The following is a 25732-nucleotide window of genomic DNA, read 5'->3' as shown; positions in this document are numbered from 1 at the left end:
ATTTGATCTATTACTAGATCAAATAAATAATACAAATAACAAATAATAAAATTATTTTCTAATCTTCGACAGACAAGAGATTTACTGAGTGCTCATATTTGGTCCTGTTTCGGACTCATTTAAAAAGTACAAAGATTTAAAAAAAAATACAAAGATTTGGGGTGCCTGAGGCTCAGTGGGTTAAGTGTCTGCCTTTGGCTCAGGTCATGACCCTAGGGTCCTGGGATTGAGTACCGCATCAGGCACCCTGCTCAGTGGGGAGCCTGCTTCTCCCTCTCCCTCTGTCTCTGTCCCTCTGTCTCTTCTCTATCTCAAATAAATAAATACAATCTTAAAAAATAAATAAAAATTAAAAGTACAAAGATTTGGTAGATAAATATTTCTTAAGTGACTTTTAGATTTTATAGTGGTTCAATAAAAACAAAATACTCTTCTGGTAGAAATAAAACTTGATGAGGCTTTGACTTATGTGAGCTTTGGCTAGATGCTTAATATGGTTCTGTATCTGATTTTAAATTTCATGGGACATTGGGAGAACCAGGAAAGTTTCAGAAGTAAACTGCAAAAAATTATTACTAAAACAAAGATGAAACAAAGCAATTACAAAAGTTAGTCAAATTGCAGAAGACTTGGCCCTAGGGTCTTCTTGGAGGGGCTCTTTGATAGTGGAAGCTAGGTTTTCCCTGTCTCTGCAGCCTACACCTGAAGCAAAAATGAACAGATTTCCAACTTAGTGTCCAAGTGGTGGACAAGTAATCAAGACCCCAACTGGGCCATGCCTGTTATGACTGACTCTGTCAACAGCTGTGAATTTGTAACTAACACTCAGATGCAGAATAGGAAGAGTAGAGAAGAAATGAGTGAATTTCATTTTCTCTTCTTTCATCTGCTTTATCTTCTCCACATTATCTTTAGGAAAAAAACCCCAAAGAAATAAGCACCCACATAATAATATGGGTATACATGATATGTATCCACATCATCTTTAGAAAAGAACATATGTACATATTTCTTTTGGGGATATATTGGCAAAGTTACATGTAGTGTTTAGAAAATGCTAAGTCAGGCTGTAAGATATAAGAATGAAGATAAACTAACTGTGGCATATTCATACAATACTACTGAGCAGTATGAAGGAATGAACTAATGATTCTCTATGGCAGTATCTCAGAAACATGCTGATTGAAAGGATGGTACAAAAGAGTACATCCTTTCTGGGATCCTTCTTGGTAATGGTGATTTTCTATATGTTGATAGGGGTTAGAGTTACATGAGTGTATGCATTTGCCAAAACTCAGCAAATATATATATTAAGATATGTGCGTTTCATCATATGTCAATTTTTTACTGAACATTGAATTCTCATTAGTGATACCCGTGGTGCATCATTGATGAGGATTGCAGTTTACTTTGAAATACATAAAAAATAAGATGGATTGATGAATAGACAGATCAAAAAGGTATAGTAATATGTTAATAGTAGAGTCTAGGTAGTGGGTATATGGGGGTTCTCTGTGAAATTATTTATAAACTTCATTGTATGCTTAAAAACGTTCCTTGTGAAATATTAGGAAAAGAGAATTAATATTTTATTTCCTAAGGTTATATGGTATTTAACAATATATTCTAACAGTCTCTATTTATTGTAGGTTGATAGCTTGCTTTCTGAGAGTCGATTGAAGGGAGTTCTAGATGCCAGTAAAAGGAGAGATATTTACCAAAGGTAAAATCTACTAAATTATATAAACTTCCCAGAAACCATACTTACACTTCAGTGGGCAGTATTTATAGCATAGAAATTGTTTGAGGTGTTATTTCTTTCTTTATTTATGCTACAATTTCTAAAAAGACACAATAATGGGAAATAATACTGAGGAACAGTGAATGCAACTTTCCAAAATGTATTTAAAAGTATTTCTTGGGGGCGCCTGGGTGGCTCAGTGGGTTAAGCCGCTGCCTTCGGCTCAGGTCATGATCTCAGGGTCCTGGGATCGAGTCCTGCATCGGGCTCTCTGCTCAGCGGGGAGCCTGCTTCCCTCTCTCTCTCTCTGCCTGCCTCTCTACTTGTGATCTCTCTCTGTCAAATCAATAAATAAAATATTAAAAAAAATTAAAAAAATAAAAGTATTCCTTGTAATTTTATCTCCCAGGTCTAAATAGTGATGGAATGGTGAGATTAAATAGAGAATTACAAATGTTAAAAAGCAGCAGCTTACTTTTATTCTGTACTCTGTATGTCCCAAGCAGTGTGTGGTCCACACTCTAAAATCTTTCTTGATTAATTTTCACAATAATACCATGAGATACTTATTAATATAGGTGAGAAAATTAAGTTTCCCACAGTGGTTTGTTATATGTCTACCCTGATTGCTATAAAACATTAAAGTGGGCAGGCAATTAAAATATTTGAAGACTGCTGAGAACTGCAGAATTCAGTCAAGTAAAAGAGAGAATTTCACTGAGTCTCATTGGAGTTGGAGGCTTTGGTCCACTTGAATCAAATGGAAGGATTACATCATGGTATAACTTGGATCTAGGAAAAAGTAAGCTAAACCTGAAGTTTATGGACTTGCTGTTGTGACCACAGCTATAAAAACTGCTCAGTGTCCATAGAGTGGCTGAGGTAGAGTTGTGGTTGATCCTTGGCCTACGGTAGTCTCAGATCCTGGGACCTGGTCAGAAAATATTAGCAGTTCTACCTTGCTTGAGATGGAGACCTTAACTCCCTTGACATAGGAAAACTGTTCTTTTGGTGGGTGTTTTTTTGTTTTGTTTTGACAATTTAATCTCCCTAAGAGAGATTAAAATTAAATCAAGTTTGAAATGACATAGGCATGATGAACTAAATCGAATTAGTCCATTCATACTGTTGTATTCAATTTAGGACATTATTAAGATAATCTGTGTGCTTTGGGTAGTTAAGAGTGTATAACATTCAAAAGAACATGAAATTCATTTTATTGTTTAAATGATTCACCTGAACCATTTGAAAAAGTTTTACTTAATTTAGACATTCAAAGTGCTTACAAGCAAAATAAAATTGAAGTGAATTTTAAAATGTAGAAGGAAACTTAATTAACTACAGTTATTAGGATTGACTGTTTAAGAAATTCAGTTCAAATTGAATTAATCAAATAATAAAGAAAGAAAAAGTGAAGGTGCTTATACTTGCCTTACTAGATTTTAAAATAGAGTAAGATTTATAGGCTGAATTTAAAGTCCCAGAGAAAAACTAAGTTTTTAAATTTTATTTTAATAAACTGATAATTATTATTTTTTAAAAAGCTTTTATTTATTTACTTGACAGAGGTCACAAGTAGGCAGAGAGGCAGAGAGAGAGGGGCAGGGAAGCAGGCTCCCTGCTGAGCAGAGAGCCCGATGCGGGGCTTGATCCCAGGACCCTGGGATCATGACCTGAGCCAAAGGCAGAGGCTTTAACCCACTGAGTCACCCAGGTGCCCCCTAATAATTATTTTTAAACCCAAGTAACTGTGAATAATCTTCGTGTATAAAAAGATCTGCATCACAGTCATTTAAAAATTCACATTGACATTTGTATGTCTAAAAATATCAGTTAGCCCCGGTGTTTGATTAATAATTGGCTGGATATACAGTAAAAATAATTTCTACTTAGACCTTTGAAGACATTGTCAGGTTTCTTTGTACTCAGCGACATGAATAAGTTTGATGATTGTTCCTTTATAATTGACCTGTTTGGGGCTTTTCTTTTCAGCCTTGGTGTTTTGAAATTTCATCACAATGTATTTTTTTTAATTTTATTTATTTAACAGAGGGAGGGAGATCACAAGTAGGCAGAGAGAGAGAGGGGGAAGCAGGCTCCCCACTGAGCAGAGAGCCCGATGCCGGGCTCGATCCCAGGACCCTGGGATCACGACCCAACCCAAAGGCAAAGGCTTAACCCACTGAGCCACCCAGGTGCCCATCACGATGTATTTAGGTGTCGTTTTTTTATCTTGCTAAACACTCAGTGGGTCTTTTCAACTTGAAACTCTTGTCTCTCATGAGCTCTGGGAGATTTTCTTTTACTAAAAGATCATTCCCTTTTTTTTTTTTTTTTTTTAAACTTGTATTTGTCCGTTTCTTCCTGAAACACCTTTGAGTCAGATATTGAACCTCCTGGGCTATTCTTCTTGGTCTCTTATCTCCCCTTTGGAAGTTTTTGTTTCTTTGTCTTTTTGTTTACACTTGGGTGATTCTCTTGTCTTTGGTTCCTCTGGACTTGTAAAATGTGTTGTAAATTTCTTATCTTCCATGCTACTGGCTTACTTTATTCTATCTGGTGGTCCTTGGGTTATTCATTTTTATTTAAGAATGAGAGACTGAAAAAAAAAAAGAATGGGGGACTGATTTGATTATTTTTAAATTTTTTTTATTTGATTTTCTAGATAGCAGTCCAGGATTCTTCTACTGTTGTGTATATAGGTCTCTTTCCTACAGTATTATCCCCTGAATAGTGAAGTTCTTTGTATGTGGGCGGGGATTTCCAGGGGGCTGGGAGCTAGGTGTTAGCCTAAGGGGTGCCCAAAGCCAGAATAGCGTGGGCTTTAAATCTGGTGTATAGAAAACTTATTTGGCAGCTGTAGTTGTCCTCAGGTCATTCATCAATTTTATTTTTTAGAGACGAATTCTCTAGTAAAGAGGGAGAGCAGAGGGAGGCAAGATAAGAGAAAAGGGAAGCTAGAGGGCTCAGATTTTCTGTAAACAGACTCTTTTAAAAGTCAGACTTCGGGGCGCCTGGGTGGCTCAGTGGGTTGAAGCCTCTGCCTTTGGCTCAGGTCATGGTCTCAGGGTCCTGGCTTCTTTTTTTAGAAAGCGTTTGAATTTTGAGAACTGTCATTATTAGAGGTGGCCCATTTTCAGTCATTTTCATACTTCTTACTTGGGTCTACGACTTAAGCTACAGTATATGAGCTGTCTGTGGAATAATTAAAACAGGGTACCCATCTAGATAGGCCAAGCTCAAAGGGGGAATGCATGCTGCCATGGGAAGAGGCCAGCTATAGAATCCTAAACCCTGTCTTCACGTGTGTCCACTACCGACCAGCTGTGGCCCCTCCTTAGAAGCTCACCTTCCTTCTGCCGGTGTGAGATTGGAGTGAGGCTCAAATCAGGTGGCACTTGGGAAGCGCCTAGCATTATCCGTGATGCTCAGTACACTTTGTCATTATCGTCCTTAGGGGTACCTCCTTGGCTAGATCGTGGGTTTATGGAATTTTAGAGCTGAAGAAGCATTTTGAAGTCCAGTGTTTTCCTTATTTTAGAGATGGGAAACTGAAACTCAGAGTCACTTAAGCTTTCGGAGCCGAGGCTGTCATACCTGTGTGCCTTAGAGCGTGTGAGGATCACTTGAGCTGGTGGGTGGGAAAGCAGTGATGGGTGAACTTTTCAACGTCATGCATATAGTAATTGCCTTGCCAGCTTGAAGACTTATGTGTAATTCTATAGAACAATGCTCTAGTTTGACAAGAGAAAAATTAATATTTTTTTCTTTCTTTTCAAAAATTTAGATGTGTCCAGTTAAAACAAGCAATAGATGAAAATAAAAATGCTCTTCAAAAATTAAACAAAGTGAGTATTACGGTTAATGATATTACAGAAAACCTGTTTGTATACAGATGTTATCATTAAGTGGGAATTCATTAGAGCAGGTAAGTTTCTGGGTTTGCTTTAGTGGTGGTGAAGTCTAACTGTGACCAGGGCCAGCTTACCCAGCTGGCTTACTGAGTGAGTGGTTGGGGCAGAAGAGGCAGGCCTCTGAATGCTGAGAAAAGTTCAGCTTTGGTGAACTTACCCAGCACTGACGACCCAGAAAATCCAGGAAGAAGCTATTTTTATTTTTGCATTGTGTGAGTATTGTGTTTTATAGTTTAGAATTGTCTTGATTTTCACTACCCTGTGGGGAGAGTACATAACTTGGCCCTGAGGGTAAGTGGTAAAGAAGCTTCTTGTATCATGGCGGCTCTAATATCAGTGACTCTGCAGAAAATAGGAGGAACTAGAATTTACTCTTGGAAGTTCCTTCAGGATTTTCCCTAGTAGTATGAGCCTGAGCTTCAGCCAAGTGTCCAGGGCCAGAGACTCACAGAGCATTTAAAGTGGAAGGCATCTAAATGTCATCTCCCTACCTGTGTCTTAAGCATCTCTTCGGCATATCAGCGACACAGAACTCTTAAATTTAGGAGGCAGGCTGACCCTAAATTTGAAATCTAATTATGCCCTTCCATGGGTGGGGAAACCGAGTCTCCCAGAGGTGAAGCAGCTTTCTCCATGTCTCATTGCCCATAAGTGGCAGAACCTGGGATTGGCACCTGTCTTTTTGACTCCAAGGCCTATCTTCTGTCTAGAACCTATCTCTTACTGACTGTAGAGAGTCTGGAATAGCTAGCAAGAAAACAAAACAAAAAACCAAGTAGTATAATCTTATTTCTTCATTTGGGTTACATTTCAACATAATAATCTATTTCTTTTCATCTTATTTCTCTAAGGTAGGCCTAATCTCATTTTGACATTTACTTTGTCTTCTAGAACTTAAGGGTGTATTTTTTTTTTTCCTTCTAAAATAAGTATAATAGGAAACTGAAATAAATTCTTCGGTGAAATAAACTTATATTCTTTCATAGGCTGATGAACCTGCCCCTGTTGGGAACTATAATCAGAAAAAAGAGGAGGAGCACAATCTTTTGGATAAGCTTACCCACCAACTGCAGGAACTCGCTGTGTCCATAAGTAGAGAAAATATAACTGAGTATGCTTCTTTCCTTACTTTCTTTGTCTCAGATATTACGTAACCAATAGTTTTAATGTTTGACTCAGAATAAAGACATATTAAGAGTGTAGATATAAACAAATGGTGATAACAAGTATAATTAGTTGACATTTATTTATTATGTAGAGTAGAAAGTCTTAGAGCCTATAAAAGATGTAAAGAAGTGAAAGTCACAGTCTCTGCCCTTAGGTAATTACTCATCTAGTTGGGGAAACAAAAAACTATCTCAATAGCTAAATAAACAAATGTTAGAAAATAAGGACAATGCCTTTAATGTCAGTGTAGATACATAAAAAGAAATTATTTGGATTGTTTATTTGCTTCTTTCATAAATATTCCTTAAAAATTAGAGGCAGAAGCATGCATTGCTTTTCTGCTATAGTAGATGTTAATAACAGCCTTTGCAGAGTAGAAAGAAAACTTGATGGTATAAACAAACCCAATTTGTGGAAAGCAAAAAGGAAAAAAATTTAGACTCTTCAAGTACTGTTTACATACTTTTACACTATATCCTGGGGAAAATGCCAAAGGATGTAGATCCAAGGATTCTAGAATTTCTACTAACTTCTAGTACTGAGAATGACAATGTAGCTGGTTTTGGACTTAACCTTCCTACTATAAATAACTATAAAATCTGGACAAAATATACGAAACAGCTGGTCAAAGTCACTGAACATTAGTCCAGCAGGGCTGATGTCCTTAATACAGGAAAACACAGGAACGGAGTTCAACATTCACCCAGATCCTCTCCCTGGGGAAAATTTATGGGCTGTGGCACAGAAAGGTGGATCCGAAACAGGGAGCAGCAGTGTCACTGAACTCAGGATCAGAGATCAAATTTTGGAGTTCCCAAGGCCATTGGGACTTGTGGGAGAGAGAAGGGAGTTGTAAGAGACAACTACAGAAATCTGAATAGATTCCTGGGCTACACAGACTGTGATTCCAGAAGCACTGCCAGAAAGTACCTGCTAGGAGGCTGAGATTTTAAAAGATTCTGGAAGTCAGAAAATCCTGGAGAAATATTGGAGTTTGTACCCAGCTAGAATAAAGAGATTTTGGTGAATGCTTCAGGCATTTAGTGGAGATCACAGAAGGCCTTAGTGCTGTAGTCATTGTCATTGCTCTTATTAAGAGTAATGAAAATACCCTAATACTGAGAACTGTGATCTTGAAACAAAGACAAGACTGAAGTAGATCTTGTCCAAGCCTAAAACTAGACCTTAACAGGAACATGATAATTTAACTGTGTAACAGAATAAAATTCAACACTCGATAAAGATGACATAATACAAAGTCTCTAAATGTCTCATCTGTAATATCCCCTAATAAAGGAATTACTGGAAATACAAAAGAGTAGGGGTGATGGGGCACCTGGGTGGCTCAGTGAGTTAATCCTCTGCCTTCGGCTCAGGTCATGATCTCAGGGTCCTGGGATCGAGCCCTGTATCGGGCTCTCTGCTCAGCGGGGAGCCTGCTTCCCCCTCTCTCTGCCTACTTGTGATCTCTCGCTCTCTGTCAAATAAATAAATAAATTCTCAAAAAAAAAAAATAGAGTAGGGGTGAATAAATAATCAGCAATTGAATAATAAGACAATCAATAAAAGCAGACTTAGATCCGAACTAGGTAATACAGTTAGCTGACAAGGACTTCTAAATAATGATTAATATGTTAAAAGAAGAAAAGATGGATGAGATGGAAAAAAGTATTTTAAGTATTTTAAGAACATTCAGATATAGAAAATGAACATTCTACAACTGTAAAAGTATCTGATGAAATAATGACTGAGAAGTTTCTCAGTCTGATTCAATATATAGATTCAAAGAGGTGGAAAATATCATATATTTAATAAAGAGAAAAAATAATCAGTAGAAGCTCAGAAGACCCAAATGTGAAAATTAACAAACAAGAACTATACAACAACTGTTGCCGACTTATTACAGAATTTGCTGGAAGAGATGAATAGCTTGGAAGGATAAGGAGGAATCAAGCAGAGAAATGGCTGCTAACAAAATTTATAGCTTTAAGTGCATACCTTAGAAAAGAAGAAAAGTTGAGTATCAGTTACTGAAGTTTCCAACTTAAGAAAACAGAAGAAAAACAAGAGATTAAACCCAAGGCAAGTAGAAAGGAGGAAATTATAGAAATAAGAGCAGAAAACAGGAAATAATAAAAAGACATACAATAGATAACATCAATAATGCCAAAAGTTGGTTCTTTGGAAGAATTAGTTAAATGGATAAATTCTTAGCAAGACTGATCAAGAAAAGAGGAAGAGAAGGGAAAACAACAACAACAACAAAAAAAAACCAGGGATGAAAACTAATCACTACAAATGTTATAGAAATTAAAAGGATGCCGTGAAGATATTATGAGTAAGTTTATGACAATACGTTTGAAAATCTAGATAAAATAATTTTCTTGAGAAAAAATGAAACAAGATAGGATCGGGAGGGAGACAAATCATAAGAGACTCTTAATCTCACAAAACAAACTGAGGGTTGCTGGGGGGGGTGGGAGGTAGTGAGACGGTGGTTGGGTTATGGACATTGGGGAGGGTATGTGCTATGGTGAGTGCTATGAATTGTGTAAGACTGATGATTCACAGACTTTTACCCGTAGGGCAAATAATATATATTAATAAGAATAATTAAATAAAAAATAATAATTTCCTTGAAAAATAAAAAGTACTTGACATAAGCTGAAGAGAAAAATCTTAATAGTCCTGCTAAAATATCTATTAAGAAGTTGAATGTATGATTAAAAACCTTCCCACGGAATCAACTCTCATGTGGTTTTACTGATGGATTGCTGCAAACATTTAAAAAAATAATACCAGGATTACAAACCTTTATCGAGAGTAGAAGAACATTTCCCAAGTCATTTTATGAGCTTTAAGTATCAAAACTTGACAACAATATCGTAAGAAAAATGGCAAGGGCCTCATGAACACATGAACAAACCCAATAGAAAATATTAGCAAACAGAATCCAGTGTCATTTCAAAATAACAATACAGCATAACTAAGTGGAATTTATTCTAGAACACAGGGTTAGTTTAACATTCAAAAATCAATAATTGAAATTCACTGTCTTACCACAGTGAAGAAGAACCATGAATAATCATGTGAAGTTCCCCTTATCCTTGGCAACATTTTAGAATAATTGACTCATAAAATATGTGCGAAAGATCTCCTAAAAAAAGAATAGGGCACATTGAAAATCAATGTGACATATTTTGTGGATTTTTATTTTTATGGTATAAAAACTTCATTAAGTTACTGTTTATGTTTAGGTCACTGTAGTATGAGTGTATCCTACAACTATTTTATACTATGTGAACCCAGTACTCTTTATTCTGGAGACTATCTCATAACTGGCTGGTTTTATATTTAGCAATGTTCATTTGCATCAGTCTAAGTGCATTGTTATCCCCGTTTTGTTTTTTTTTTTAAGATTTTATTTATTTATTTATTTGACAGAGATCACAGGTAGGCAGAGCAGCAGTCAGAGAGTGGGGGGGAAGTAGGCTCCCTACTGAGCAGAGAGTCCGATGCGGGGCTCAATCCCAGGACCGGGAGATCATGACCTGAGCCGAAGGCAGAGGCTTAACCCACTGAGCCACCCAGGCACCCCTTTATCCCCATTGTTAAGATAAGTTTCTCTAGTGCTTTCAGAGAACAAAGATCTCTGTTTTATTCTTTGTCGTATCCCAGCACATAGTGTCTGTCACACTATGTTTGATGACGTTTGATGACTTTGCTGAGTGTTGAATGAACAAAGAGAGATTTAGTGACTCATCCACACTGGTATTATTTTAGTTCCTCTCTCTTCCCTCACCTCCCATTGTACCTCCTTAATATCTTTCCAAATGTCTTTCTCTTCATCCTAAGGCTGTTTTTTTGTTTTTGGTTTTTGGTTTTTGGTGTTTGGTTTTGGCTTTTTTTTAGTTTATACTGTTGTCTTGTTTCACTTTTCCCAATTGTCTTTGCCTTTAGCCCTTTTTCCAATCTGTTCCCCACATTGTAGCCTAGTCATCTTTCCAAAGTACAGATGAGATCATGGCCTTCTCTTACTTCATTTTTAGAGACCGTGTTAGAAAGAAAGCTCACTTGGGCTGCATTCTGCTCACCTCTTTTCAGCCTCATCTCTTTCTTACTCATTTCTTTAAAACTTGTCCTACCATTCGTGAGCTACTTGAGGTTCCCCCAACTTGATCCTCCTTTCACCACTCCCTCCCCCTCCTTTCTACTTCCTTTTGAATTCATTAATTCCAAGTCATCCCTCCAGACCTAATTCTAAGCCTTTCCCCATCCCTACCCATGTAGTGTAGGTTGAGTGTCCCTCTGTGTGTTTCCTTAATATCCTGTGTATACCTCTAATGTACCTATCAAACTATATTGTAATGATCCATTTTCTAGATTGTCTATCTGTAAGCTCCTTGAGGACAGGGAATTGTTCACCTGGCTTGCCAGGTTTTGTATCCAGGTTGGTTGACATGAACCTGACATACATCATCATCATAGCTGACCTCTATTAAAGACTTGCGAAAGGCAGGCACCTTCTTCGGATTTGTAACTCATGTAACCTTCATGATTGTCCTGTGAGGCAGGTTCTATTATTACCTTCACTTTACCAATGAGGAATGGAAAACTTAAAAGAAAGCTATGCCAGGTCACTCAACAAGGAGACAACGGTGCCAGATGTGAACTCAGAGCCCATGCTCTAACCATGTGTTACAGTGCTCGAGCAGCATTTGCTGAATGGATGAATCCAAGACTTGAATACACATCCCATACCCTCAAGTTCCATGCATGCTCCACGGCGTCCCACATGTGCCTCAGATAGAGTAACCCCTTCCCCACTCAGTCCTTCAAGTCACACATTGTTCGTTAGATGGTAGAAACCATGAGTTGTGCTTTCTCCTTATTTCCTTTATTTACCCAGTTCCAAATATAGTCAGGATCTTCTATATGTAGAAGCTGTCCTCATACTCGATCTGTTCTTAGACGTTATTTCAAGTGATCCTTCTTATAGAACTGTTTTTCACAGAATCAAGGCACCTCCTGAAAGAGAGGAAGATGACGATTCTGCTGATGAAGATGAAGAAGCTGAAGAAGAAGAAGATGATGATGAAGAAGAAGAGAGTGAAGAAAGTGGTGGGGAGGAAGAAGAAACAGAAGAGGAAGAGAAACAGGAAAATGAATCCCACAGCCAGACAAGTAAAGAATACATTGCTGTTGGAGATTTTGCTGCTCAGCAAGCTGGGGATCTTACATTTAAGGTAGAAACAAGACTAAAACCTAACCTAAGGATAAGTTTGTGTACCTGACAGAATAAGAAAACTCTACCTATATGCCTATATTACATATTCCTGGTATTGTTTTTAAAGACTCCATCTGTTTTAATAAAATAAGTAAAAATTATGATTTACCGGCAGTAATCATGTAAAATTATGTCATCAAAGTTACCTGGTAGGAGAATGGTGAAATTAAATGCTATTCTATTTTAGAAAATAGTTTCAGTGTTGATAATTTCTGACTTAGGGGTCAATTTTAATTTAAAATGTCTTACTTTGTTTTGATTTAAGAAAGGGGAAATTCTCCTTATAATTGAAAAAAAACCTGATGGTTGGTGGATAGCTAAGAATGCCAAAGGAAACAAAGGTCTCATTCCCAGAACCTATGTGGAGGTTAGTCTTTATTGTTTATTCTTTCCCTTTTTCTCCTTTGAAAACATTTTTCCATTTAAAATTTTTTTTCAAAACTTGTCTTCATTTTTAATAAAACGTTCAGTGTAGTCTTTGATCAATTGACTAGTGAATGACTTGGGATATAGAATTTACTTCAATTTTAGAGGGAGAGGGCCTGGGAAAAACCTTGTGTGTTAACAGTGCTAGGGGTCTGTGAAGTGCTGTTATGCATGTGAGGCCTAGAATGTTATAACACAAAGTGCTTTGTGGATTCATGCTGATCAGAAAAATTAGTAAGAGTATATTGTTTGTTGTCAAACGAAGCCACAGTTAACTTCCATTAATATATGATCCCTTACCAGGATGTACACGTACATATATGCATGTTTGCCGCCCTTTTTATTTTTTAGAAATATTTCATTATATAACATGGTCATTTTCTTTGTGGTGATCCAGAGAGATATGTAGATATCTCTCTGGATCAGCGCTGTCCAATAGGAAAATAATGCAAACTACAAATATAATTTTAAATTTTCTCATAACCACACTGAGATGTCTTTTTTTCTGACACCACTTCTAACACTTAATTGTGTGATTTTTTTCTAACACCAAATACATGTTGTTTTCCACACCAGTTCTCTGAAACCAATCAGGTGTCCAGTAATTCAATTTAATTCTGACACTAACTCCTGGAGTTCGTGCAGACCTGTCAGGTTAAGGGCTCACCCCACAAGCTGCTCTAATTCAGATGCCAATCCCAAGTACCATGGGCCACCTGTGCTTCTGAGTGACCAGCTGTAAATTTAGTTTCCACAGGCCTCCTCAAGCTTGATAACTTGCTCTAGGGACTCACAGAGCTCAGGAAAACACCTTACTTGTGTTTACCAGTTTATCATAAGGCTGCAGCTCAGGAACAGCCAAATGGAAGGCATGGATAGGGCAAGGTATGGGGAGATGGAAGGAGTGGGACCTGGATTTTCCATGCCTTTTCTGGGGCCACCCCACCCCCATCACCCAGCACACTTCTTCGTGGTCACCAACCTGAAAGGCTTCCGAAACCCTGTCTTTCAGAGGTTTCAGTGGAGGTTTTGTTACATAGGCATGGCACGATTGATTAAGTGATTGGCCATTGGTGATTGAATTCAGTTTCCTACTCCTTTATCCTCGCTGAAGGTGAAGAGGGTGGTAGTGGTGGGGTGCTGAAAGTTCTAACCTAAGCACATGGTTGATTCCTCTGGCAGCCTGGGCCCCACCCCCACTCCATCACCTCATTAGCATAAACTCAAGTCTGGTTGAAGGGGGCTTATGTTATGTTATGAATAACATAAGACACTCCTATCACTCAGGAAGTTCTAAGAGTTCCAGGAACTCTTGCCAAGAACTGGGAATAAAGACCAAATATATACATATTTTTTATTAGACCACATGCATTTACAAAAAGGAAAAAAACAGGTGATATTTTAAATAATGTATTTATATTATCTAATATATCAAAATATTATCATTTCAACTTATAATCAATATTTTAAAACATTTTCTTTTTTTTACACCAAGTCTTCAAATTCCAGTGCGTATTTTACACCTAAATAGCACATCTCAGTTTGAACTAGTCACACTTCAAGTGTCAGTAGCCACACATAACAGGTATTTTATACAGTTCAAGTTTGAATCATCCTTTTCATTGGTAGCATAGGATTCCAATGTCATGTAGGTGGACATGTTGCTTCCAGCCTCTAAGAACTATAAATTATGTCAGATGGAGCTATAGTTAGCTTCCACTAGGAGATACAAAAGATCCCCCCAAATAGTGGCTTAAGTAAGGTGGAAGCATATTTCTCATGTGCATGGAAGAAGTGTGGATGAAGGCAGTGAAGGGATGGTGAAGGACCATCTAATACTTTACTCTGTAATTAAGTGGGAAACAGGTTTTCCAAGGGGTATCTAAAGAGATAGATTAGTTGGCTGCCAGATCTTTTAATGATTCGAAGAAGCGAAAGAAGAAAGGGGAATAAGAGACCAAAAGGTATTTCCTAGAATTTATACAATTTATACAAAAAACTTCCAATGATATCTCCTTGATCAGAATTGAGTCTCTTGTTAACACCTAGACACAATGGAGGGTTTGAAAAATGTAGACTTTTAGCTGGCTCATTGCTAAAATCAGGGATCCTATTAGAAAAGAAGAGATTAGGTGGGAGACAACCAGCAACCTGTGTTGTGATCAGTCAACACAGACATCTTTGTAGATTTGTCTGGTTTGTTGCGCTCAGACAAACTTCCGGGTGCTCATTGCTGGTTCAAAAGATTTACACATTTATTTTCATTTAGTTTGCCATGTTGCCTTTCAGAAAAGTCGTGCTTGTTTGTTCCCTCCTCCCCAGCATCTGGGAGTACTTTTTCCCCACACATGTGCTGTGGATGGCTGCCAGTGTGGTAGGCAAGAAAGAGGCCCGTTATTGTTTTTATTTGCATTCATTGTACTGCTAATAAGGTAGAGCATCATTTAATACACTTTATGACCATTTCTACGTCTTCTTTGTAAATTGCCTTTTCAGTTCTTTTGACCATTTTTCTAACAGATTTGTTTAAATTGTATTGATTTATAAGAGTATCATAATATTTTCAGACTAAGGATATTAAGCCTTGGAAATCTGTGACAGGTATTTTCTTTGTTGACTTAGAACCAGTCTATTTTTTATGTTGCTAAGTCTGTCAGTGTTTCCGTTTATGCTTTTGGTTTCGGCATTATAATTGGCAAGGATATCCCTGTCTCAACATTACTTTTTTCTAACACTTTTCTTAACACTTTAACACTTCTAACTTCTTTTATTTCTACCTTCTTTTTTTATTCATTGTAATAAATTCCACTGGGAATTTATTTTGATTAAACTTGCTCTCTATCTCTATCCTTATAATTTTTTCAGATAGTGAAGTTATTGACAATATGTTGAAATCTTTTTCCCACTGATTTTTGATATACCCATTGTATATATTCCCATCTATAGTTGAGCCTTTTTGAAAATATCTTTATTGGTTGATTTTTGCGTTAGGTAAAAAGCACTTCATATTTTGATAATTTTCCAGCCCTATAATAAAGAAGGCAGCCAAGACTCAAGTGAAGAAGGCAGCGAAGAAGATGTGGAGGTGGAGGACCAAACAGCAGAGGGGGAAGAAGTTAAACAAAGGTAAAAGGTGTGAGAGGATATCAGAGTGAGTTTAAGAAACTTTTTGTTTATTTTTACTGTTGTAAATAATTCAAGAATTTTTGAAACAGAGACAACTTACAGTTTGAGAACAGTGCTTTTTGTGTTACTATTTGCTTAAAGATCAGTACTACTTTAATTTCATCATTATTTTTAGTGCATAGTATTATTCTTTCTTGGTTTCATTTAGAGACTTATAAATTTTTAGAACTTATTGACAATTAAGTGCTTTGTTCTTGATTGATGATGCTCCAAAATTGAGTCAATAAGCATGAGCTGTCTGTGCACTCACCTTACTATTTTGGCCCTCCCAGAACTGATTCTCGCTGGAATGCTGTCCGAAAAGCTATCTCAGAGGTTGGTATCACCTGTTCTGTTAATGATGTCATGTTTTGTTACCTAACAGTTCTGAGAGAGTGCAGAATCAAAACAGGATGGAGACTTTAGAAGATAACATCGGATCTTAAATAGGGTACAAGGCATGTAATGTACAGAGCATAAAACATGTGGCTTTGGCTTAATAAGCTGTGCTCCAAGTAGTATTTCTCCTTAGGCCTTTTCTATAAGAAGAGTAGATTTGAGGGCTTGCAACTATATCTTGTTGATTCTGCCTGAATTTTCTACCATTTGGATAAAGGCTGATGTTAAATTCCTTTAATATGAAAAATTCCAGATGCACCTAGGTGGCTCAGTCATTAAGCGTCTGCTTTCAGCTCAGTCATGATCCCAGGGTCCTGAGATCGAGTCCTGCATCAGGCTCCCTGCTCAGTGGGAAGCCTGCTTCTCCCTCTCCCTCTGTTTGTGTTCCCTCTCTCACTGCGTCACTCTCTGTCAAATAAATAAATAAAATCTTTTTTTAAAAAATTCCAAAAAGCTCAAGAAAGTAAGAAATTATCCATATTCCTATCATTTAAAAGAGTTACATAACAAAATGAAAATCCACTCCTTCCCTCCCATAACTAATCACCATTAATAGTTTAGTCAATACGCTTCCTGACCTCTTACCCTACCTATTGCTTACATGGACGTGCTCATATGTTTGTGTGTGTGTATGTACACATATACAAAAAGGCCATGAATTCTTCAGTGCATATCAGTTTCTGATGTTCACTCGTCTGTTACGTGGCAGTACACCACAGGGCGGGACCAGAGTAGGGACATTTTGATGAAAGATGTACAAGAAGCACCTGGTCTGGAGCACAGAGCTCTGCCCACCAGGCACTGCATGGGGCTGAGGTTCTTGGAAGTTACTAGGATTCAGTGATGGATGGCATCCTCTGGACTTTAGGCTTAAATTGCTGTATTTGTCCACTCAAGTCTGCATGTTCGTGTTTTCCTTTTCTGCATCGTAGTTGCTATAGTGTTAAGAGAAAGTATTATGGAGATGAGGAAACAACTCAGTTTTTTGTCTTTACTGTCTTCAGCAGATAAACACTGTTGATGTGTTGACCACAATGGGAGCTATTCCTGCAGGGTTCAGGCCCTCCACACTCTTCCAGCTTCTGGAGGAAGGTAACAGTTGTTGCTGAGCCACCACAAGCTTGTAGTTAAGCAGGGAAGTTTTATGTCTGATGTTATTGTTTTAACCAAAATAAGCTGTTTAGAAAGTTGTTGAATATCACATCTCTTTGGTACTCCTCTATTCCTTCGTCTTTCCTAGGGTAGATCCTTCCCTGATCTGGTTAGATGCCGGTCTGTTTACCTGTGCTCTGACTTCTAGACCCTTTGCTTTTTTTCAAAAATATGACTGTTTTAATTGTGAGCCCTTTTGTGTATTTTGAGCCCACCTTTCCCGCACCAGTTCCTGCCCTCATCAGTCTACGAGCATGCCTGATACCCTTAGGACCCAGCTCTTCTCACCCTATCCCACGTTAGCCAAAGCCTCCCTTTCTCTCCTTTTCTTTGCACGAAGACTTTTCTGAAGAGTTATTACCCATTTGCATTTCTGTTTTCTTATTTGTTCTTGGATTTTTCTGTACTTAACAACATTTGTCCATAAGCTCATTAAAGAGAAATAATGTTGGGGGAGGATCTCCTATATATCCTGAGTTGTTGAGTTATTTGTGGAAAGGCTGCTTAGAGGCTCCTCTTCTGGGAAGGCTCTTCTCAGCCCTCCCTGAATGCCCAGCAACTTCTCATTCTTTGCATCCCAGGGAATTCCATCTTCCAAGAGATGTGTTCTTTCAGTAACACCCTTCCACTTGAGCACCCTTCATGGATCTTGTTAGTTTATAATTTTTTTATTCTTTCTTCTACTTATTTTTTTTAAATTATTTCCCCCACCCAACTGTAAATGACAGGGACTGTATTTCTCTGATTCACATATGTATTTTCAGGTCCTGGCAGAGTGCCTAGCACACAGTGGGAACTCAGAAATTATTTCTCAAATGAATAAATGATTTTGTAATCCTTATTCTTCATAACTAAAGTATGAGAAAACAGTATAATAATGGTTTTGTGTTAAGTAAAATTAATAATCATATATTTTTCTAAAGAGTGTTTATACATTTTCTGCTTTTTACAAAAATATTTGAATGGATCATCTTTATCACAGGGCATGCTGTTGGCCTAAAAGTTTTTAAGGTCTTTCTTAAAGCTACTTTAAGATCAGCTCTTATGTGCTTCTGTCTTTACTTTTTCTACAGATATTCTTACCGGTAAGGAAATCGCCATTGGCATACAAGTCTTAGAAAGCAAGTTCCTAGTAGGCAACTTGAGATTTTGGATGTCTGTTTCCTAAATTTGTTGCATAACATTATACATTTTTGGCTTTGTATTTCATTCCTTTCTTTGTAAGAAAATAAAGGAAAAATTATTTTTTCAGGGAATCAGTTTCAAGCAAGTTACTTCTTACAGCCAGAGCTCACTCCTTCACAACTGGCCTTCAGGGATCTAATGTGGGATGCTAAAACAGGCACTGTGAGTATGGTTGCTATCAGCAGAGTTATACCTTTCCAGATTTGGTTATGGCTGTAATACAGATAACGTGTAAATTGATTAATGCATTCTAGAAAATAAAAAAATTTTCTCTATTTTAATTTTTAATTACTCAGTGATCTTTTCATTACTAAGACAACAAAACTGTTGCTCTCTTCTTCCATTGTTACAAAAGAAGTAATATGAAGTATGTCTTTTACTCATTCTTTGCATCTGTATAAAAGGGAATGATAATAATACCTCTAACATAGGGTTATTATGAGAATTACATTATATGTGTGGAGGGCTTAGAACAGTGTCTGGCACATGATAACTTAATAAATGTTAGCCAATATCACTAGTAGTGATAATTTTTTTTAATTAAATGGAAATGAGAAAGTTGAAAGATTTTTATGATTATACTTTTTTGCGGGGAGCTTAAGGTAAAAGATTCCTGGTATCCTGAGTACTTGAAGTAAGAAATACCCTGGATATATAATTCCACTCTCCTCCTTTTTAGCAGATATGAACCACATTAGAGTACGTCACTCTCTTTCCTGTTTACCTTCTGCCTTTTCTCCCTTCCTCTTCAGAGCCTCAAGGGAAGAATAAGAGGGCCCAGTATGTTTAGGTTTTGTGGGGAGAGGTGGTGTAGAACTTTCCCCTCTCACCCTGAGCATTGCCTGGGACCTTCTTAGTGTGAAGTGTCTTTTATTGCAAGTCAGGAAAGACGTTGTGTTTAGTCTGCTTAGTGTACTAGTACTTGAATAATGGCATTCAATGTCATGAACTTGTACCCGGAGAGCTAAATATTCAGCTCTCATTTCTTAAATTGAAAAGGTTGCAAACTGTTAGATATTGTCTTACTTTTTCCATGATATAAGGTCTTTGAATGAAAAGGCCAATGACCATAAAGCAGAATGTTAAGAGTTAAAGATGTTTTTAAATAAGAAACCTGATGCCAATTTATTCATTGACCTTCTTAACTATACTTGTGAAATAGAACTGAATAATCTTATCCAACGGTCAGTGCATTCTGTCAAAACATCTGTGTAAGAAGCCAAGGAACATTGTAGGTACATGCTTAGAATTAAAACAAGGAGGAGCCAGCTGGATAATACTAATGCTGGGTGTCACTGGTTATTATGCTATGGTGACCTTCTACACTTACCCACATTGTATATGAACTCTAAGAATGAACCCGGAATACACTGATTCCATAGTCACATCCTCCATTTTACCTGATTGTACTGTTTTTTCATTATGATTTTTGTGTATTTACCCCCAAAATGCAAATATTTCAAATATAAAGGTTTATGGAAAATTTACCTAAGGTTTTTATTTTAAGTTGAACAGTCTATTGAAACTTTTCATATGTATATTTAGGTATAAATTTTTTTTCTTTCATCCTTTTTTATTGTATGTACATTTTAAGTATTTATAAAAGATGCCTTGAAAATGAATTTGTCTTATAAACCATAAAATAAACCTTTTTTATAACTAATTTCGCTCTTAGATTAGGTCAAGACCAAGTCGTGTTTCATTCATTCTGACCCTCTGGAGCTGTAAAATGATTCCTCTTCCAGGAATGAGCATCCAGGTTCTCAGTAGACATGTACGCCTCTGTCTATTTGATGGTAATAAGGTGAGTTTACTGAGGAGTAAATCAGTTCACAGCAGTTGGAAAGATAATATTCTTAAAGCCACATATTAAACATGCACTGCTTGGGGTATGTCTGTGTCTTTGTCTCCCTCTTAATTTCTCTTTCTCTTTCTCTCTCGCTGTATATATGTGTGTATACATATAAAATAATATGTGGTAGAATGTAAACCATAAGGGTTCTGATGACATAGGCTTAATTCCTGGCTCTTTCCATTGCTAAGTGCATGATGTTCATATCTATATATCACAGTGAACTCCTCTGAAGCCTTAGATTTCTCACTTATGAAAAAGGTACTGATGCTGATCTTCTAGTATTGTACATGGTTCAGGTCTTGAGGGTACAGAGTATTATGTTTTTGACAAATGTACATACCTGTATATACAACACCCAAATCAAGATATGGAGCATTACCATCGCCTTACAGAGTTTCTTTGTGTCCTTTTCCATTTCACTCCTCCCCAATTCCTAAGAGAATATTTTTACCCCAAACCAAAGACTCTAAATGACTCTTTAAAAATTAATTGATTTTGTTTATAAGATACAGCTTAAATACAGTGCTTAGCTGGAAATTTATAGCTTTAACTGAATAGACAAAAAGAAGGATTTAAAACCAGTGATCTAAGCTACCAACTCAAGAGGCTAGAAAAGGAAGAGTGAGTTAAACCAGAAGAAAGTAGAATGGAGGAAATATTAGAGATAAGAGTAGAATTCAATGAAAAAAAGCTAAGCTTAAATAAAACAAACCTAAATTAAAATGCCAAAAAAGAGTAGAATTTAATGAAATAGAAAACAGGTGAATGAAAGAGAAAATTTTAAAAGGCAAAAGTTTATTTTTTTTAGAAAATTATAAAATTGAAAAATGCTTATTAACACTGATAAAGAAATTTTAAAAAGAGAAAAAGAAAACAAATGATCATTATCTGACATGAAAATGGAGATCTCACCACAGATCCACAGACATTAAAAGGATGATACAGGGATATCATAAACATCCTTATGCCAATAAATTGACAGTGCAGATAAATAGCTAAATGCCTTGAAAATCATAATTTACCAAAACTGACATAAGAAGAAATAGAAAAGGTGCAACCTCTGTTAAAAACAAAATTGAAAATGTAATTAAAAATCTTCCAACAAAGAGAACTCTAGGCCCATATGGCTTCACTGGTGAATTTCTCTAAACATTTAAGGAAGAAATAATAGCAATAGTATATAAACTCTTCCAAAGAACAGATAAAGAGGAAATGCTTCCCAACTCATTTTATAAGGCCAGGAAAAACATGATACCAAAACATAACAAGACATTATAAGAAAGGGAAATTATAAGACCAGTATCCCTCATGAATGTAGACACTAAAACCCTAAACAAAATATTAGCACATTGAATCTAGCAATATATAAAAAGGACACTATATCATGACTAACTGGAGTTTATTTCAGGAATTCAGTTGTACATACTTGTGTAACCAACATTTAACACTAGAAAATAAATCATTGTAATTTGCCATATTAACAGAACCAAAGTAGAAAAGTTACGTGGTCATCTCAAAAGATATAGAAAAGGCATTGGACAAATTTCAATACCCATTCATGATTTTTAAAAAATTCTCAACAAAGTAGGAACAGAAGGGAACTTCCTCAAATTGGTAAAGGGCAATAAGAGAAAACTAAAGCTGACATCATCATACTTCCTGGTGAAATTTTGAATACTTTCCCCCTAAGATCAGGAACAAATTAAGAATGTCCAAGGAAAAAAAGACAACTCAGTTTTTTAAATTGGCAGAAGACCTGAGAACAGGCACTTAAACAAATATATCAAAAACCAAGAGACATAAAAAGATATGTATATAACATATAAGAAGTCCTCAAGGAAATGCAAGTTAAAATCACAGTGAGAGAGAGCCTACTATATATGTATATGTAGAAAGATCCATTTCTATATATGTATAAGAAACCCACCTTAAATATAATAAATATAGGCAGGTTAAAAGGAGAAGGATGAAAAGGGTAGATTATTCAAAAAGATAGTAATATTCAGAACAAGGAAAATTAGCAGGAATAAAGAAACATATTATATGATAAAAGAGACAGCTCACCAAGAGGACATAATAATTCTAAATATGTATATACCTAACATTAGAGCTTCAAAATACATGAAGTAAAACTTGATAAACTGAAAGGAGAAACAGGCAAAGCCATAGTTATAGTTGAAAACTTACCACTTCTCTCTCAGGAAACTGTGGGACAAGCAAACAGAAAATTAGTTAAGTATATAGAAGAACTGAATTAACACCATCGACAAACTGGATCTAATAAACATTTGTACAGCAGTTCACCCCAAAATAATAAAATACTCATTCGTTCAAGTGCTTGTGGAACATTCGCCAAGAGAGATGGCCCTGAACAAATTTAAAAGAATTGAAATCATACAATGAATTGTCTTTGATTGCGTGGAATTGAATTAGAAATCAGTCACAGAAAGATAACTGAAAAAAATCCTTAAATACTTGGAAATTAATGGATTAAAAGGAAGTTTCCAGGGAAATTAGAAAATAGTGGAGCTGAACAAAAAGTGAAAACGTGTCACATAATTTGTGGAGTGTTGATAAAGCATTGCTTAGATGGAAATTTACAACTCCAGTTACATTAGAAAAGAATTTTCAAATTGATAGTCTAAGCTCCCTCCTGAGAAGATGATGCTTAGGTTGAGATCTAGGGATGAATAGGCCTTAAGAGGGTGAAAGGAAAAGGGAGTGTGAACCTGGCCAAAGGAGCAGCACAAGCAAAGGCCTTAGTGGGAAACGACTTAGGGAAGGCCAGTGTGGCCAAGTGGAGAGAACAAGGGGAAGTATAGGATGGAATGAAATGGGAGATGTCAGGAAGGAGCACAGTGTAAGACATTGTAAGCCATGATGTGAGGGAGCTTTGTCTTTCTCCTAAAAACAGGGAAAGTCATTGGAGGAAGTGATACAGTTTTAGATTTATGCTTTAAGAATATCTCTGGCTCTTCTTTGGAGATGAATTAGAGGGGGCCCAGAGGATACATGAGTAGACCATTTAGGGGCTATGGCAAAGTGTGGTGGTCAAATGTCAGTAGCAATGTTGTCTCAAAAAAAAAAAAAAAAAAAATCTGGAGCCATTTGCCCCAGTTTAACTGTGGTTCCACCAGCCTGGTGTAAGACCCTGACCAGATTACTTGGCCTTTCCCTTTCCCCTTTGACATCTGGTACACATCTCTTGGGGCCCCTCTGAGGATGAAATGAGTTAATATAGCCAGTAAAACACTTAGAACATACATAGAACATGTCACATGTGGATAGATGAGATATGAGGCTAACAACTTAGACTAGGGAGGTAGAAATGGAGAGGAGAACTATGGCCAGAAGGATGTTTAGACTGTAAAAACCACAGTTTGGTAATGGCTTGCAAATGGTGGGTGAGGAAGAGTGGGGTGTCCACCATGACCCGCATCTGGGTGGATGGCCGTGACATTCAATGAGATAGGAACATCAAGAGCCTATCAGGTTTGGAGGAGTTTGTGGGTTTAGCTTTGCGCATGCTGAGTATACTTCCTGCTCCCAGTGCCTTTCTTTCTTTTTTTCTGTACTTGTGCCATTATAGTGATCCCTCCCTCATTTTCTACACGCCCTGTACAAAGCCACTGCCACTAAGAAGCCAGTAGGTGTCATCAATGACCAAGAAAAGATGAATTGCCTTCTTTGCTCAGATCTGGTTTGACACTTCACTTTAGCTCTTCCTAGTCTCATATATGAGAACCTAAAGACTGAAATTTTATTTAAATAATCAGATTAATTAAATCAGATTAATAGAAGTGATTCATTTAAAAATAATAGAAGTGAATTTATGTAACTAATTTATATTGGATTTCCAATGGACAAGTTTTAGAAGATATTTAATCGTTACATAAATACTCATTGCTCTTTACTTGAGGGCTTCCCTAGTTCCATTTAAAAAGCCTTGTTATTAAAACGCTACATACACTGACAACCACATCACACAGTATTGTATTTACTTCAGCAACTAAGCATAATTTAGAACACTCAAGAGGGTATTTACCGTCACTTTTACTCTTTTCATTGTTCTTCCTTCCTCCCTTCCTGATGTTCAAAGATCATATCCTGTTTAGAGAATTCCCTTTAACCATTTTTTGTGTCAGCTACAATTTCTCTTCGTTTTTCTTTATCCAAGAATGTGTTTCCCTTTCATTCCTGAAGAATATTTTCACTAGATATGGAATTCTGGCGTTTTTTTTTTTTTTTTAAGCACTTGAGAAATATTGTTCCACTTCCTTCTATGGTTTCTGATGGGAAATCCACTGTCACTAGAATGTGTTTCCCTGTTGGTAAATCTAAGTGTTATTTCTCACTGCTTTCAAGAAATGTGTGTTTAGTTTTTGTACTTGTTCTTGGGCATGGATTTCTTGGGTTTATCCTGTTTAAGGTTTGCTCAGCTTCTTGAACTGTAGGATTGTGTCCTTTGCCAAACTTGGGGATATTTTAGCCATTATATTCTTGAACACTTTCCTAGCTCCAGACTCTTTTCTAGGACTCTGATGACATGAACGTGAGATCTTTTGTTATAGTCCCACCCATTCCTGAGGCTCTGTTTACTTTTTTCCATCAATTTTATCTTAGTTGTTCAGAATGCATAATTTATATTTTCCTATCTTCAACTTCACTAATTCTTTTCTCTCTTTTTTATTCAGCATTTGAGTCTGTCCAGCAGTTGTGTGTTTGTGCACATGTGTGTTTTTAACTGTGGTTATTATATTTTTCAGTTCTAGAATTTCCACTAGGTTCTTCATTTTATCTTCTATTTCTTTGTTGAGATTTCCTTATTTCTTTCTTGACACTTTGTATTTCTTCTGTATTTTACATTTTTTCAGACATGTCTGTAGTTGCTTACTGAAGTATTTTTCAGTGTCTGCTTTAAAATGCTTGTCAGGTAATTCCAACATTTTTCTTTTCAAAGTCATCTCAGTGTTGGTGTCTGTTGATTGTCTTTTTGCATTCAAGTTGAGATTTTCCTGATTTGTGGTATGATGAGTGGGGTTTTTTTTTCTTATTGGATCTTGGGCATTGTGGGTGTTAGGAGTTTCTGGATCTTATTTTAATTTTCACTTTAGCACACTTCTGACACCATGCTATCAAGGGAAGGTGGTGCCACCTCATTACTCCAAGTGAGAATGGAAGTCCAGGTTCCCCACTTGGCTTCTGTTCACACCCCTGAGAGGACAATGTGCTTCCTGACTTCGGAGCCCTAGTAGAAGTTCAGATTCCTCACTAGGCCTCCATTGACAGCACTCACTGAGTCATTCTTCAGGACCTATGATTCCTAGCCAGTCTGCTTTCATGTTTCCTTATTGGGCATTACATATAAAATAAAAATAAGGCTTGTAAATTTCATTATATCAAATTTTACATCAAAAAGTGAATAAATAATGAACTCGAGT

The 25732-nt window shown here is 36.7% G+C and overlaps 1 protein-coding gene across 2 annotated transcripts in view; it reads left to right on the top strand.

The window, feature by feature from the left end:
* Positions 1-25732, top strand: part of NPHP1 (nephrocystin 1) — a 56720-nt gene that overhangs the window by 1358 nt on the left and 29630 nt on the right. Inside the window, exons 2-11 of one of the 2 annotated variants that reach the window (XM_032843869.1) lie at positions 1650-1723; positions 5529-5589; positions 6642-6766; positions 11837-12068; positions 12375-12476; positions 15561-15661; positions 15994-16036; positions 17107-17191; positions 18504-18598; positions 20112-20240. In XM_032843869.1, coding sequence (XP_032699760.1) covers positions 1650-1723; positions 5529-5589; positions 6642-6766; positions 11837-12068; positions 12375-12476; positions 15561-15661; positions 15994-16036; positions 17107-17191; positions 18504-18598; positions 20112-20240 — 1047 coding nt within the window. Of the gene's footprint in view, positions 1-1649; positions 1724-5528; positions 5590-6641; positions 6767-11836; positions 12069-12374; positions 12477-15560; positions 15662-15993; positions 16037-17103; positions 17192-18503; positions 18599-20111; positions 20241-25732 lie in introns of both variants that reach the window. The other variant, XM_032843868.1, reaches the window with a different exon arrangement.

Source organism: Lontra canadensis, unplaced genomic scaffold (genome assembly GCF_010015895.1).
Source record: "Lontra canadensis isolate GAN:19392208 unplaced genomic scaffold, GSC_riverotter_1.0 scaffold144, whole genome shotgun sequence".
Classification (NCBI taxonomy): domain Eukaryota; kingdom Metazoa; phylum Chordata; class Mammalia; order Carnivora; family Mustelidae; genus Lontra; species Lontra canadensis.
This window is presented reverse-complemented; position numbering and strand designations above follow the sequence as displayed.